The 17,234-nt window shown below is 40.7% G+C and overlaps 1 protein-coding gene across 3 annotated transcripts in view; it reads right to left on the minus strand.

Annotated features, from left to right (window-relative positions):
• ntrk3b (neurotrophic tyrosine kinase, receptor, type 3b) overlaps window positions 1–17,234 on the minus strand; it is a 273,222-nt gene that overhangs the window by 14,204 nt on the left and 241,784 nt on the right. For all 3 annotated transcript variants that reach the window (XM_008404814.3, XM_008404813.3, XM_008404812.3), the window contains one exon: window positions 13,922–14,165. In XM_008404814.3, coding sequence (XP_008403036.1) covers window positions 13,922–14,165 — 244 coding nt within the window. The remainder of the gene's footprint in view (window positions 1–13,921; window positions 14,166–17,234) is intronic.

A 17,234-nucleotide genomic window follows, 5' to 3' on the forward strand; every position in this document is an offset into this window, starting at 1 on the left:
ATATTTTAAGATGAACTGACTTGTCAGTTTGAGCCCCTTTGGTCATTCAGCATGCCGACGTGAGTAAATCATCATCAACAAAGTCAGAGCAACTGCATGGCATCAATTCTATAGCAATAGCACACATATGCTGAGAGGGTGAAAAGCTCTTTACCTAAAACTACTAATCTGTTGGCAACCAAAGATAATATGCAAAAGAATGATGGGGATATAACATTTAATACATATATAAATATGTTGGAAGTTTGGTGTTTAAGTGTTCAGTCTAATTACTGTATGAATTGATTCAAACCAGTGCACTTTTCTTTCAACAACAGCTAACATTTACATTTCAAGGGTAAAAATAACACGTAAAGGGGTGAAGTAGATGAGAATTATTTAAAATAAATACCTGAACACAGTCGGTTCATATCGTCTACATTTTTGCTGTTCTACTGTTAGCACAAGAGTTAAAGATTGATGACTGAGCTACGACAAAAATTCTTTTGAAAATTAAATACGATTTTGGGATGTAAACAAATCTAAGCAGCTTGCTATTATATAAAGTAATAAAATTCAGAGTTAACTTTTTTCAGGTATTGGTCAAACTGCACCAATACAATGTATTTTGTTCCTCAACCAGTTTCTTTAAGTCCCACTGACAGGGCACGTTAGTTATGGTCTTCTTTTGTCTTTGAATACTGGTTAATAATACTGAATAAACAAGAAATGCTAAACAAAAAATTCATGAGACCCAAAGTCTCACGGGTTACAATCTTGTTCTCTATGTCCAAGTTTAGAGCTAAATATCGATAAAAATGCTACAAGATACAGGAAGTCTGGTTAGAAGTTGTGTGTTTTTCTCTTTTGTTTTTTTGGCGCATAGAAAATGCAGAAAGTGGAGTGACTCAGCTAGGAAATTGAAAAGCCCATTGCCAAGTAAAAAAAATGAATGGTAAACAAGAAAACATGAAAATAATTTCAAAGATGTAATATTTTAGAATAAAAATGCCTACAGCTGCTTCCAGTATTGTGGGAAGGTGACACTTTCTCAGTTTAAAGGCTCAGTTTTTAGGTGAAGAGAAGCGTTTTTTTCTTTCCATTTATTGCACATAGACCTCCAGCTCTGAAAACAGTGAGTAGAAACGTTTTTTCTCTGTCATATGTCAGGAGATTAATTCAGCCTAGTCCTCCAAGGCTTTTAAACTGCTGTGAAAATACAGAAAAATCATAGTCTGGAGGAGCCTTGTAGTTCACAGCAAAGCTCCTGGGACCAGCTCTGTAATTCAGATTAAATTCCAGCTTGTGTTTAAGTGTGTCACAGGAAGCAAAAAGCTAATCTGATAACCTCAGAAAAGGCTGTAAAATGAAATAAATTGTTTTTCTCCCAAGAGCAAAGCCACCAGAACCCCAAGGTAAGTTGTAAAGAAGTCTAATGTTCAAGTTCATGAAAATACTAAACAACAATGGCAGTGAACACCGAACTTGTGAGGAGAAAACTACTGCTTCTATTAGAAAACATTAATGCAGTCAGGCTGTCGATAAGAGCAAGAAGTCAGTAGACTATTACTAAATTAACTTAAGATGAGCCAAAATGATTAATTTTTGGTTTATCAAATCAAATCAAATTTAATTTGTGTAGCACATTTCAGAAGCAAAGCATTTCAAAGTGCTTCACATCATTAAACACAAAAACACAGAGTCATGCAACATTGAATAAACAATCAAAAACACAGAATTTCCTGCCGAGTCTAAGTTCTGCCCTTCAAATCGGCAGGAAGAAAACGCCGCACCCCTTTATGTAAGAACCTGTTGTTACGGAATTGAAAATGATGCAAAAACACACAGTCATAATGGTGTGGTAGCAAGCGCCGGTTTAGAGATATTGCCATCATGAAACAACTACTAATATGGGACAAGTCAATAGAAATTACAATCCTTAAGGCTAAGTTTTATTAATCAAAAGAAAAACAATCCTTTCTATACATTATGTCCACACAAACGGACCCTTGTATGCTGAATTATCGATAATTCACATCAAAACATTGGAGACAGAATGTTGATACAGACTTCCCAACTAAGTGCTAGCACTGTCTTTTAAATTCCACAATTAAGGTCACATGTTCCATATGTGTCCTTCCACAATCTTTTCACAATAGTTGGCCTGAATTTTGACCCATTGTTCCTTACAGAACTGATATGAGTGAGTCAGGTTTGTAGGTCGCCTTCCATCTTTTCAGTAAGACACAGGACTTGGAGCTGGGCTTTGCAATGGCCATTCCCACACACTGACTGTTGTTCTTAAGTCACTTTGTAGCCAACGGGATGGTCTGCTTGGAGTCATTTTCCTTTGACCCCAAGTTTTAACTTATTGCCTGACGTTTTGTGTTGCCTTAACATTTCCACATCATGTCCTTTATTTATGATGCTATGTTGTTAAGTGCTTTGGTCTGTCCTGCTTTAAACACCTGCACAACATAATGCCATCATCCTTGTACTTCACAGCTGAACTTTACAAACTTTCTTCATTATTCCTCAATAGGCAATAATGGTCATTATGACCAAATAATTCAATTTTACTTTTATCAGAACATAAGACATGGTTTCAAAATATGGCTTTTATCCATGAAAGATATTGCAAACTATGATCTGGCTTTTAATCCTACTTCTGTGGTAATGGCTTCTTTCTTTCTGATTGGACTTTCAGAACTTGGTAGTGCAGAACTCATTTCATTGTGGAAAAGAAAATTTAGGCAGGGAAAACACACTGTTGTGTCATTCCCCTTAAATCCTCCAAACCTGCCACTGTATGACTTCCCCAAGGGCACCCAGGGCACTGGATAGAAACCTCAATTTCCTCCAAATTTCTGAAACCTCGCCCAACTGGCCCGCAGCCTAAGCAAGTTTGATTCGCCCACCGCCCCTGGAGAATAATCAAAGCTGCTGTTTTTTCTCTGTGGCGGCACAGATAAAACAGTAATTAAGATAAACATAAATCTGAAAGGTGCTTAGAGTAAGGTGCCCTTTCTCTGGATGTTGAACACACAAAGGCCGCGTGAATCTTGCAGTCATGAGGTGGGGCTGGCAGTAGCCGTAAACTCATTTAGCAGCCTTTCACTTCAAGCTAATGGCTAAATGAACAATGACTTGCACCCCACCTGGTCTCATTACACACGACATGTTTTAGCAGTGTACGCGGCATTAAGCCAATATTGGTACAGAGACCACTCACCTCCCACTGCGTCTGGGTCGTGCTGTGCTAGGTGGGCTGAGTTGTTGAGGGGATGTACGGCAGTGCGTCTCCTTGCGAAGGTTTGTAAAGATTACACCAAATTAATTAAGTTTCTGTTACTCTAAATGACTTATCTGAGGCCCAGCCAGCCCATTGGATGCAAGACCCAACCTCATCCGATGCATACTAATGATACGTATAGCTGTACTGCGGTGAGGGATATTAAATCTGGCTTGCTCACTGCTTCCCAAACGACAGAATGCTATCACCTTGGGTCTCCGTGACAAGGCTGTGGCAATTAGCTAGAGACATAGAGGCAGGGAGAAATAAATAAAAAAAGAGACTGAACACATAATAAAAATTAAATAATTGCTGTGGTAATTATCCTCATCTTTCTCACTCAATGTCACATGGAGAAGCTGGCAAAGCTCTGTAGGGAAAGAGGAATGAGTCTGGGGCTCTTTTTTTGTTGTTGCTGTGTAAACTGGATTAGTGCTTTGCCTGTCCCACCGTGGCAGGGGAGTGATTGGATTAACGGTGTGGAGAGCAGAGCAGCATGGCAGGGGGATAGATTACGAACCCAGTCGGGTTCTTCGATGGGCGTTGCGCGGGCCTCGTAGGAAGGCTTTGGGAGGCCGCAGATGTCTTAAAGGGTCCCCGATAACCATCTAGACACACTCGCACTCCCTGCTCCCACCGTGCTGCTATCTCTGCTCTCCCAGCTCAAACAGCAGCGAACACAGGTTCACTCTTACAGGCTATGATGTCCATTAGGGTTCTCCCTGCTGCGCTGCTGCCAAGTGGAGATAAAGTGGTATCTACTCTTGCTGGTGCATGCTGGTGGGTGGTGAAACTTTCTATAGGTTTTTTTTTTCTACGTCACATTTAAACACAAAATACAGTTGCTTGCTTCCAATGTTGGGGTTATATTTGTCTCTAAATCAAAATGTAATTGAAACAAGGCATTGTAATTAGTTACTAATTACAATGCCTAAAGTAATTTTTCAGATCCTTTGCATGTTGCTCAGCCAAAAGTGAGAAAAGGTCTACTTCTTCTCAAAGGTAGACCTGAGAGGAACTAGACCTCTTAAGTTCAGGTTTAGGTCTGGACCTAAAACTTCGGTCCTGACGTTTTAGGACTTTTGGACTGAAGTCCTGAAACTGGAAAAAAGTTCCTGTCATTCATGTTTGGAGCTGCTGGATTAACACAAATATGAATGGAAGTGGATTAAAGACAGCTCCAAAAGCAGGAAGTGGACTGTAGTGCAGGCCATCCTGGGTAAATACAACCAAAACAAAGAGTCTAACGCTAGAGGGACAAAAGGATTGTGGTCTTTTGGCAAAGACAAAAGAGAAATCATACAACCACTAAAATCTGATGCCACTCCATTTTTTACATTTTGTGAAGCAGGACATGATGTGAAGGCCAGAGGTTTGTATTGTCTAACATAGAGCAATGTGAAAGCAAACTGCACCAACTGAAAATGTAACAAATGTTAACATTTTCTTACACGTTTGATGAAAGAGTTGCGTGTAAAATAGTGAGAAAGTTGCTTAATGTGGCATCATGAAGGACTTCAAACCAATCCAAAGGCCTTTAGACCAGGAGAGCATGTGGGATGGTCCCAAAGAGGAAAGTTGCTCTTCTTGAAGGGTGACTGTTGTGAGGTTTTCCTGTTGAAAGACCCAGTTATCACTGCAGAGATGGGGATCCTCAATCAAGAACCAGTTGGAACAAATCCACTTTCCCAGTCACAGCTGGGCGCTCCTGTACAACCTGAATCTCCAAGATTATAATGGAGCCTCCTCAAAAACATCTCCAGTAAGATTCCTTTGTTATGATCGCAATGGCATACAAATCCATCAAGGTCATCACATTAGATATTTTCTTGAAGGATAAAAACTTTCTCCTACTTTTAAATATTCCATGTTTGTTACTGCTTTGCATTGTCAAAACAGGAGAGTTTGTAGTGATAGAGGACATATAGCCTTTAAAGACTTTTTTTTGTTCTCTAAGCCATTCTCTTGAGGATGCCCTAGGTTTAATGGGCTGTGACTAGAATAAGCAAGGGTCTTAATGTTCTGCCTGTCTCTTCACTGACAGTCAAGCAGATTCCCCGGCTCAGTGCAAGTGGTCTATCAGTTTACTTTTTTGTTTCGAAGCCTTCAGAGTCTTAGACACTTAAATTGTGCTCTTCCTTTGTCCAACCTCAATAGGGATGGACCTTTGCAAGACACATTACTTGTACATCTCAGCAATTTGGCCACATTGAAAGTTAGAAAGTAAAGTTTGCCATCAAGGGTCCATAGTAGTGTCAATGCCTGACGGATAATGACTAGAAAGCCATACTTTGGATGGTTTTGACGTTTTAAAGGTCTTGAGCTCTTCATCACATGAGCTGTCTTTTTGAGTTGCATAAGTTGCAGTCATTTTAGCGTCTCGTTCCTGTTTCTTCTCTTTGGTTTTTACGGCTCGTCCTATTACCTGCTCATGATCCACAAAAACAAAATGAAAATTCTACTTTCTTCCTTGGTCTTAAGATCTTGGTCTAGTGTGGATTTTAAGAAGTAATTTTGATGATTAGGCCTTACGGCTAATTAAAATCTTATTTTTCTAATAATACTCTGACTGGGTTCCACCTGTATGTGGTGTACCTAATAATAACTATGACTGTCTGTACCCTTATCTTAAGTTGTGTAAAGTGAACTACTCAGGTCCTCTTATTCAGTCACACATCAATCGATTGTTCCCCGAGTAATCTACCAACACCTCCAAACTGGGAATGTTTATCCAGGGAACAAAAGGCTCTTAAGACTTTAAGTTTTCCCCCATGAAGCTACAAGGGAAAAGAAAAAGGTGAGTTTTTGCTCTGTCCTCCCTGCAAGCACAGAGTGGGAAGGAGAAGCTGTCACTGAAGCAATGCAGTGTAAGGATCACAATTTGCGCATTCTGCAAATTTAGAGCCAGGCAGATTTAAAATTGTGTTATAATAGTTCTGACCCAGACTTCTCAGTGAGTGGCAGGGAGGACATGGCGATGCTTGAATTAGCAGACAAGTAATTAGATGTGAAGAAACCAGCATTAATTCTGTTACTTCTTTAAATACAGGACATGAACATTAAATATGTCTGAATATACTTTGTTTTTTACATAATACTTGCACAACAAGTATTTTGTCCAGATTCACGGTAGGGTGCAACAGTTAGTGTTTTTGTACTGAAACCTCAAAGTACAGACGGGTAGCAGTCTTGTGCATTCTTTGGGGAATAACGCTTTCAATCAGGAGACAACACAAAAATCTGCTTGCACTGTCTTTTGTTAAGGGCCGCTACAGAAAATAAGAGGATATACTCCTTATCTAAGGCTCTTTATACCAAAGGAAAGCAAGCAAGACCATTAATATTGAGACAACAGAGGCTGGAATGCTTGACTTCACTTATCACTGTAAAAAACACAGTTTTTGCACAGAGAAAACAGCTTTTGACCAGAATTGGCCCTTTATCAGTTTAATCAGGCTCCAGGCTCAACCAGTGCTTCTCAATCCTGGTCCTCAGGGACCACTGTCTGTTGAAATTTTACCCAATCTTTAACGGTTAGTAAGTAATGCGCCGGTTTGAAGATATGAACTCCATGCTAACTCTTCTTCTGGGGGCCTTCTCTATCAAAAGTGATTTGATTTTCTTTCAGTCAAACAAATCCTTTAAATATCACATCTTGTTTTGCTTTATATGGGTAACAAACAAGACTGCAACCATTTTAGATCTTTTTTAATATATTTTGATCATCACACAAGCTTTTTCAGTGTTTTTCCTCTCCAAACTAGATCATGACTATATCATTAGAGCCAGATACACAGAGAGACATCAGACTCCTTGACTGCTTTTACTGGAGAACAAAGACGTTTCTTAAATTTGCTGAGATGGCACTCGTATCAAAGACTTCTATGGTGGGCCAAGAAAGCAAATACAGACCCTAAATGTATGATAGTTTTTCACAGTCTCTTGCAGATGTAATAAATATGGTGTGTGTACTCATTAGGTTCAAACTGAATACAGTTTCTTCAGTTTGAGAAGAAACTGAAGTATTGATAAATAATGCAGTGCTGAAGTGTCTGTTTGATCCTGAAGACAAGACAATGCTGGGGACCATTTTTCTTCAAAGGACAGTGAGGTTTCTTGGCAGCATCAGAAGGAAAGACCAAGTGTTTGAAGGTGGGCCATTGGCCTGTGAGATTATTAGCATGTTTAGTCGTCCTCAGTCCAGTTTAGATGATCACAAGACGTGTAAAAACCCATAGTGTCCATGTTGTCATGTACAATTTATAACCACAGTTCTTTAGCAATGAAAGTCTAAAATTTGTGGAGATGTTTTCCTCCAGATGTCACCGAAATAATAAAAAAAGTCCAGTTTCAGTTTTCACATCTGTCAGTCCGGCAGACTCGATTAGCTCGGGGATCAAAATTGCAACATTTGCTACATTTTCAGCTGCTGGAGTTCACTGTCATTCTTTACTGTCAAAAGTTCCAAACTAATTGCAAAACCTGTTCCCCATGTCTCCTGTGGTGGCGCTGCAACCAAGAACCATTGAAGGAAACAACATAGAAACCTCTGAAGAAGACATGAGTGCAACTTCCTTCTACACAAAATGTAAGCAAAAATGAAGTAGCGTCAGATTTAAGCAGTTGCCAGTTTTCTCCTTTGTCATTGATAAAATAACCACAAGTCATTTCTCCCTACAGTCTTAGAGTAGTGTTTGTTTTGGTTCTATTTACCCAGAATGCTCTGTGCTGTTGTTCATTTTCTGCTTTTGGAGCAGTTTCCGGTTCGCTTGCATCCACATTAAGCCTGTGAAGAATTCACTTTGATCACATCGAGGTTTTTAGGCAAACCAGAGCTTACTGTTTTGGTCCTCAACACAGTTCGATTACGCATTCACACCTCTCCAAGCAAACTGGATTTTCTAGGCAAATGGACTAAAGTTCGAATAAAGCAGAGTGGTGAGAATGCACCTTTAATCCCAGTGACCAAGCAACACAGCAGACTGCTCCAGGAGAAAGTTGTGGGAAGGTTTAAACCAGGGATGGGTTACAAAACAATATTCTAAGATTAGAGCATATCAAAGAGCACTGTTCAAAAATGTATTAAAAGATGACAAACATACCAGGCCATTGCAACTAAGAGCAAATGTTTCCCAGAAGTGTGGAAGTGTAGGCTGAAGAACGCTAGTGTTGAAAGAAAGCTGGTCAGAGTTCACTGAAAGGTGGAGAGAATCGATAGATGGCAAAACGCTTTTGGTTCACCTTCCAGAAACTCTAAACAGACAACCAGAACTACGGATGACCTGCCTTTTGACCCGAGATTCTGCAGCAAGACTAGAAATCTGGTGTTCCCAGATGCAGTCTTTCCAATCTGATTGAGCTTGAGTTAGTTTGCTGGTGAAAATTCAGTCAACATGTGTGCAGCTGTGATGGCAGTAAAGCTAGTTGCTCTACATTTTTTAGTTTTGTTTATAAAAAAGTTTGAAAACCATGTATTATCTATTTTTCACACATTTTACAGCTATGTTCCACTTTTTATTGGTCTATTACATAAAATCTCAATACACTGACATCTGTGGTTGTATTATCAATGTTTTATGTTTATTAACGTGCATTTTTATTGATTTTTCCAGACAAAAACAGTTTAAGATCTTAAATACTTGGGTAGGCACAGTGGTAAGCAGAGGCTCAGATGAACACGGGCTCCTTTTACGGACTCCTGGAGTTTTGACGCCACCTGGTGCAATGACCTCACTTTAACAATACTTTAAGCATCATTTCATTTCAGTCTGCTCCCACTGAAATCTACAAAATGAGCAAGACTTCGCAAAATCAAATTACCTGATGGAGGGACCTGAACTTTCTGTCAGACTGCAGGGATCAAAATTTGACACAAATTACAGAAATACGCTTCATTATTGTAACAAATCAGGGAGCAGCTGTCCTGGACTTCTCATTCCAGTCAGCCAATGGAGGCTGCGGGAATTTAAATAGGCATTTTAGGAAAAATGACAGAAGAAAATTAGCTGTCAAACTTACCGCACTGCACAATGTACTGCTCTGTATGAAGGAGGACGTGCAATATAAAGACACCTTGTCATTACACTACAGGAAAATAATAGCTTTATTAGTGACATCTGAGAGCTCCATGTTGTCAGAGATGCTGCACATCTTCAGTGTGTTAAACACACACAAATAAAAGCTGTGCAAGTTTCAACGGACAGGGCCTTTTAGAGCTTTCAGCGACATTTATAGATACCCAAACATGTATAATTCAGAATTCAGGAAAACTTTTTCAGTGCATCTTGAGTAAGTGGGTGGGGGGGGAGAAAAACATGTATAAGGCAGCCGGCAGAGCTGCCGTCTGTCTGCTTGAGATCTGGAGTTGTCTCTCTTTAAACAACACAGTGCAGGTGGAGCAGAAGGATGCGACAGATGGGTGGGATTTAGGACAATATTCATATCTATCTTGAAGTTGCTCCCTCGTGCTGCAAAGTGTTTCCTGGTGTCCCACAGGGCAATAAGCTTCCATACCAATAGTCAGCGATGGGGTAGTTGTAGCTCCCTGGCAGGATGCTGCTATTTATAGTTACTCAACACAGTTCAGAGCACCTGGTCTGTTGGCTCTGAGGACAGCATGGGGAGCGATGCTATCAACAGCATATAGAATCGCCGAGAGTTAAAATCAAACTGCCCTAATAAAACAAATTCATTTTGTAGCATTTTTCTGATATATGTGGAGTATTAGAACATTTTTTTGTTGTAGTCAAGCAGGTCATCCTGATTTCACATCCCACAGCCAAATGGTAAAGCTGAAGATGCACAAGTGTTTGTCATTTGCCACTAGAACATAAACCAATCCTCCATTTGGGAAACACAGGGACTTTGTGCTGCTTTATATGTGCTAACTTCTGTTAGTTTATTACTCAGAACAGGTACTAAACATGGAGAACCAACACTTACCTTTATACTTTACCAATCTAGAGTAAACTTAGAAAGTACCATCTACGTCGGTTCCAGAATGACTGGGATCAACATCTAGTTTTAAGCAGCAGTCCGGAACAAGAATCAAACATGGAGAACCAACCAAAACTCTTGTTATCCAGCAACCCAGAACAGGAGCATTTAGTTTTATACGTCACTTTTAAGCTCTGGAGACCGCAGGTCATCATCAGACATTTAGCTTGGGGATGAAACTATCTCTGGTCTAAAACTGTAAAGCAGCTAATTTGAGATTAGCACTCTGGTTTTAGGATCAGAGTTTAGCATCAGGCTCTCTGCTCGGTGTCACTATCTGGCTTCTTAAAATATTTTTTTAATATTGCAATGTATTGTAAAATGTTGCTTGTTATAGAAACTCCATGTAGTTGAAGATAGACATCATTGCCATAAGATGCCATAAGAAGTCATGTACGACACACTGCTCAGATTCAGATTAGTAATGGTGGCACATTGTTGTTCCCATGCCTTTCCTCTTCTATGTGGGTGTTTTCTACCATCTTGACACAGAACTTATTTCAGATTCATATCTGAACAATAAGCAGGAGATTTCAGGACCGAAGCTTCGGATGGCGTTGCAGGCCTTTCACTGTAAATGTCCCTGGGTAGGCCCTAAAGAAACAGCAATTCTTAGACAGAGTTTGACTGAACCAAAATGCGGGGGGGAATCTTGAACTGAACATGAACTGTTTTGTTTTTGGCCACTTGACCCTGTTTTTATGAATTCCAGCTGAATACTTATTCACAGCTAACCCCCTCTGTTATCCTGGTCAGAGTCCAGCTACACATCATGTATCCTGCTGTTTCTTTTCATCTGTCAGCGAGGAGCATATGAGGACCGTAACCTTTTCACCACCCCTGGTCCACCTCCCATCGCACAGACAGCTTGAACCATCAGTGGGACTTTCAGGAGTCAAGGGCATGTTCCCTTGCTGCCTTTGCTGCTTCTGAATAAAACCAGTGTGAGAACTTAAACGTAGCACCATGCAGCAGAACCTTCCTATCATGTCAGCAAAACCCAGCACTCCTCACTTAAAATACTACATTTTCAGTAATTACATCAAAAAAATACCATGCAGCTCATTTTTGCTCCATTGCGTTTGATAAAATGTCTCTGTTTATTCGCTGTTATGTACAGTATATTGTGCTTGTAATTGGTGAGATGGGAACAGCCAACTCATCCAGTCTTCCAAGTGAGCGGTATCTGCCTGCTAACTCAGTTGTGACTGACACAATTAGATAAGCTGCTCTACAGCCAAAACAAGGAGACGCATTCAGCTGTTTTATTCAAAGAGGTCTGCCTGATCTAGGAGATACATCTACAGTCCCAGTGGTAATCACTAAGACACTCTGGAGCCGAGGGGAAAGATTTAAAGATCCTTCAGATACAGTAACACTTCCCCAGAAGCTCCATAGAAATGCACTTTGGTAAAAAAAAGGGACTAATGTTGAACCAAACATCGTTACTACTATTAGAGAGCCATTAACTAACTAGCAGATCAACCAATCCTTCATTAGCTTTTCTGTTTACTTACCATTAATAAAGTTGTGAGGTTGTTTTCAAAGCCTCATCATTAGAAAATGTTTTATTATGGTGTCCTCCTGACAAACTAAAGATATTTGAGTCAGCATTCTCTAATGTTAGGGGTCTTGACTGTTCAACTCATTAGGCAACCAGTAAGTGCCATCGCATTAAGAATTTCCTAATGATGAGGCTTTTAGGATAAAAGTTTGTCGTTACCTAACCTTAATTAGTTAGTTAGGTATAATTAGTTAAGTTCATGATTTGTTCATAATTGGTTCTTTTTGTGCTAAACCGATTTTTGCAACCCTTATTAGGAAGCAGAAACTAATGAATCAAGAATCAAGTTCATTAGTTTGTGATTAATTAATAATTATTGCTGTATTAAAGTAGATTTTATGACTTATTGGAACATTTTACCTAATTAATCAAGAAATAACTGCCCATATTTTTATAAGGTTTTGTTTAATAACTCTTCTCTGTTTACTGAGATTTAATAATTAGCAAGCCACTTATTCAACATTATCAAAACAGGAGGACATTATTAATAAGTGTTACCTTATTAGGCAATGGCTAACCAGAACACTAGTCCATCATTAGCAAATGGATAACTAGCAGAAAGTTGATAATTAGTTTATTGTTTTAGACACATTTATTGTTTCTATTTCTGGCAGAACAACAAACACTGACAAAGACCTGACAGCTCTGAAGCAATGTGTGTATTTTTGTTTTAATCTGAAGAACCGGCGCACTAACCGTAGAAGACTGATGCCAAACAATTAGCCATGGTTCATATTAAAAACTGACCTGAAGCTGCTGCTGTCCAAACATCCAATCATCCTCCCTCACCAAGATTTGATTCTGAACCTATTACAAGCTTTGAATATTGCCTTTACAGGAGGATGCCTGCAAATGAATATGTCATTAGGCTTAACTTGCACAGATGGAAAAAAAAAAACACATTTATTTTTAGACGTGCGATGAAATTCAATTCTGCTGAGAAAACGATTTTACACGTAAAATATGGAATTTAACGGTGAAACAAAACTACATGTGTGTTTATGGTATTTTCGTGTCTGATTTAGTTTGAGTAGTTTTTTTTAAACATCACTGCACTACTGTGATCTGCCTCCCTTTGCAGAACCAGACAAGAGCACAACTAACCCGTCCCATCCAGAAACCGAACTTTCTCTAAATCCTCAATCTGCATCGAACACAGCTTCCTGCTGCATCACGTTCAAAACTTAAGCAAATTGTCTGCTTTTAAGAGCATAATATAGTAATCATGCAGATGGCAAGCATGGATAAGCTATGAGCTAGCTACAGAAACCACCTCCCTTCAGATTTCCTAACAAATCATTTTATGGGTGCAGGGTTGCTCTCCACCCCCAGCAGGCAGGTGCTCTATAAGGGCTGGCAATGCCCCAAGCAGCATCCGAACGGGCCCAGCTGTCACGCTGGGAAAACACTATCAGGCGCACCTAAAGTCATTTTACAAAGCCCAGCTATTTGAGGCAGCCAGATCTGCAGCAGCCATCATCTGCTCAGCAAAAAAAAAAAAAAAAAAATCAGCAGCCTAGCATTTGCCGCCTGGTTTGAGGCATTCATAGTTGCTAATCGTGTTAAACAGTAGAGGAGACACGATTCACAAGCAATATAAACAAGCCTCTAAGCGTCAGGCTGCAGGCTCAGCAGCTCGTCTCCTAGCGCGCTGTTAACGCGCTCTATCCTCTACCGTGAATGCAAGAGGTGTGGCGAGAAGGCCCGAGGCTGAACTGGTGATGGGAGAGCTGCTAACTCTTCTTAGAAGAGGAGAAAATTAGAAGCATAAACATATAAACAACATAGCACAGCAGAGCAGCGGCTACCACCTATTAGAGTTAGCTTTTTATTCGGGAGCCCAAGAGGCCTGATTTAGCGCTGCTTTGAGCCTAATTAGGGAAAAACAGAACTGTAAACTAAATTTAGTTCACAAGTTTAGAGTTTCCATTTATTAAAATGAATGTTGACTTTATCAGCTGAAGGCCATCGGGTTTGACGGCGTCTCCTTAGGCACACAGCAGAAACTCTAATGTTCCAATCACCATGGTACTTCAGATATTGTTATTTTGTTGTCAGTGAAAACATCATCATCATCATCTGAAGCTCACCCTGTAGTAGTCGCTGCTGTAGATATCCCTGGACATGCCGAAGTCTCCAATCTTGACCAGAAGGCCGTTTCCCACCAGACAGTTGCGAGTTGCCAGATCTCTGTGAACAAAGTGCTGGGAGGCCAGGTAGACCATGCCTGAGGCGATCTGGGTAGCGATGTGCAGCATCTGGGAAAGGCCCAGCTCCCCGTTGGACTGCAGCGGCTGGCCGTCCACCAGGATCATGGCATCAGGGCCGTGGGCTCTGAGTTAGGAATAACAATTCAGGTTGGAAATGTGATGTGATACCTTTGGTCAATTTCAGAGGCCTGTTGGGATAAACCGCTTTAAACAGTAAAGAATTAAGGAGGAAAGTACTTCAACGCTGCATAAATATAATTGTTATTACTCCTTTTTCACATTTAGGAATGGTACAACCAGTAGAGTTGATGTAGTTTTGGAGAATATAGGAAGTAGCAGGAATGACTAAACATGCTACATAATAAAAGCAACACAAACAAAAATACATTACACTTCAGACAGACAAGTATTGAAAAGTTGGAACTTCAGACCAGAATTAATCTATGTTAGGGTTGACTAAAGATTGCATGAGTAAGTTTCTCACAATCTTGTTTGGACGGTTTTTTAATCCTGGAAATGTTCTCGAGGTAATAAAAGGCAGATTTTGTAGCTGTCTTTATGTGTGTCTGAATGTCCGGGTCAGAGTTCATCAGTTTTCAGGCCTCATTACTACCTGAAAGCTGTGCATTGGCTCTTGATCTTCCTCTGTAGGTCCAAATAGTTCAATTTTTTTGCCAGTTAGCTGAAGAAAGTCATATTGATTGATTTATTTTCTATGCATCTGCTCAGTGCTTAAATGGGTTCGCAGTCACCTGGTGAGTATAATCTGCATAGTTATGGTAACTAATCTTGCAACTTTTATAATCTGAGCTTGTAGGAGCATGTAGACCAGGGGTGTCAAACTCCAGTCCTCGAGGGCCGGTGTCCTGCAACTTTTAGAAGTGCCTCTGCTGCATCACACCTGAATAGAATAATTAGGTCATTAGCAAGGCTCTGGAGAACTGAGGAGGTAATTAAGCCATTTGATTCAGGTTTTTTGTACCTGTGGCACATCTAAAAACTGCAGGACAGCGGCCCTTCAGGACTGGAGTTTGACACCCCTGATGTAGACTTTAAATAGGAGAGTTCCCAGGTTGAACCTTGGGGTATCCCACATATAATTTTTGTCTACATCAAAGAAATGTTACCTCCTGATACAGAAATATCAGTTTTCTTTTTTCAGGTAAGACTCACCCTTTCACGTAACACAACCCTCCCTTCACTTCAATAATATGTTGTGGTCAACAGGGTCAAATACTGTGCTGAGACATAACAGAATAAACACTGTGCTTCTTCCAGAGTCCATATTTATGTGAAACCGGACTGAAATACATCAGAGGTCATTGCCAAGAAGTCATTTAACTGTTGAAAAGCAGCTTTTCAACCATCTTGCTATTTTATGTGTTAGTGATTGACCAGTAATTTTCCAATAGCAAAAAAAATACACTGGAATTTGTGGCCATATGACAAATTCATATATAACCACACGTTACGTTCAAGGGAGATGAATATCTTTCAAAAGGTACTGTCCACACCGCAACAGGTAGTGCAGTAGCTCTGTGCTAACTAAAACATAAGCGTACACATCACATGTTGGACTGTGTTAATTCAGCTTTAAGAGTGTCATAGCCGCCGTTTGTAACCGGATGCAGACGTCCAAGTGTGTGCTCGGCTTGACAGAGTGCCCTTTAACACAGTAACCCACAGCCGCATTAATAAAGCCTTATCCAGAACACAGTCATGTCTCATTCTGTGTGTTCAGAAGAATTAGCATAATAAAGAGAAAAATGAGAGAAATGTGAGCAAATTAACTTGAACCTGCAAGCGCTCGGGCTGCTTTAATTGCGCTGATAAGCTGTTCTGTGCCTGCACCGCTCTGATTAATTCTGTGGCTGTAATTTGAGCTGCGGAAAGCAAAACTTTTGACTTTGCCCGACACGTCGGGAACTCGAAGCGAGGTCTGTGGAATCTCATCCACCTGCGGTGCGTTTACCAGAACAGGCTGAGTGCAGGTTTCTGGGTGACAGTGAAGAACTCATTTCCTGTGAAGTGTCCCCGCTGTTCCCATCACCTTCTTGTCAGCGTGATTACTGAGCGGGCGCCGCTCAGGAAAGGCTGATGCTCTTCCGCTCTGTCAGCCTGGCTTTCAATCTCCATTTTGGAATTTTAGTGCCATTCTGTGTTCTTTGCTTTAGGTGTGATGGTTAAGGGGAATTAGAGCCCCTTTATGGCCTTTACTCTTTTTTACCCCTTCCTCCATATGCAGCGGTGTCTGATTGGACGCAAGCTGCCCTCAATTCATCTGAAGGTTGAGTGAGACCCGAACATCTGATCTGATTCATTCCCATTGATTTAGAGCACATCACATCTTTTAAATGTGACCAAAAGGCCCGGTAGATGAAGACTCAACGCCGTCTTGCACCTTGCATGAAAGAATTTCATCACTCGCGACGTTGCCTTTCATTTCAGGAATGATTTCCCGACTGAAAATCTTCACGCACTTTTGAGCCCGCGCACACGCGAGGCGCGCTCGCACTCAATCAAAACATGTCATCTTTTCATCCACCGCTCAAGATTTAAAAACAAGAAAGACCACACACACACACGCACACACACAAAAGCATACACACAGCTGCCGCCGCTGTCATCGCACTTGAAATAGCACGCTTCTATCTCTCACTCCTCTCGAGCGTGCTGACATCAGCTCCAGTCAAGCCTCCCATTACCAAAGCGCTCGCCATAGCGCCATCGTGTCGCTTTTGTTGGAGCTTATCGGAGGTCGTTTCCCTCAGTGCAGCCTGACAAATATGGAACAAAAGTGCCGCGGCGTGTGTGTGCGCGTGGACGTCAACAGTCCTGAAGGGGGACTGGAAATTTTAGCACCGGCAGAACTTTGAGTTTTTTTGGATTTCTGTTAAAAATGTCTAAAAATGCTTTGTGCCTTGTAAGGAATTCATGTCCCTTGATCTTGTTCACGTTTTGTCAAATTACAAGCGCATCAGTCTTCAATATTATTTTATGTGACAGACCAACAAAATGAAGTGCAGAAACTGGGTAGGTGAAAACCCCCCCAACTTTGACAAGTTTTCCTGTCCTTGCTGAAGAAAAACTACGACTCCACCACCAGCGCTGTGTTTCACAATGAGCATAATGGATCCAGGTTGACATGTAGTGTTAGTTTTCCACATAGCTCTTTGCATGTTGGCACGTCGAA

This window comes from Poecilia reticulata, chromosome 3 (genome assembly GCF_904066995.2).
Source record: "Poecilia reticulata chromosome 3, P_reticulata-male-v2, whole genome shotgun sequence".
NCBI lineage: Eukaryota > Metazoa > Chordata > Actinopteri > Cyprinodontiformes > Poeciliidae > Poecilia > Poecilia reticulata.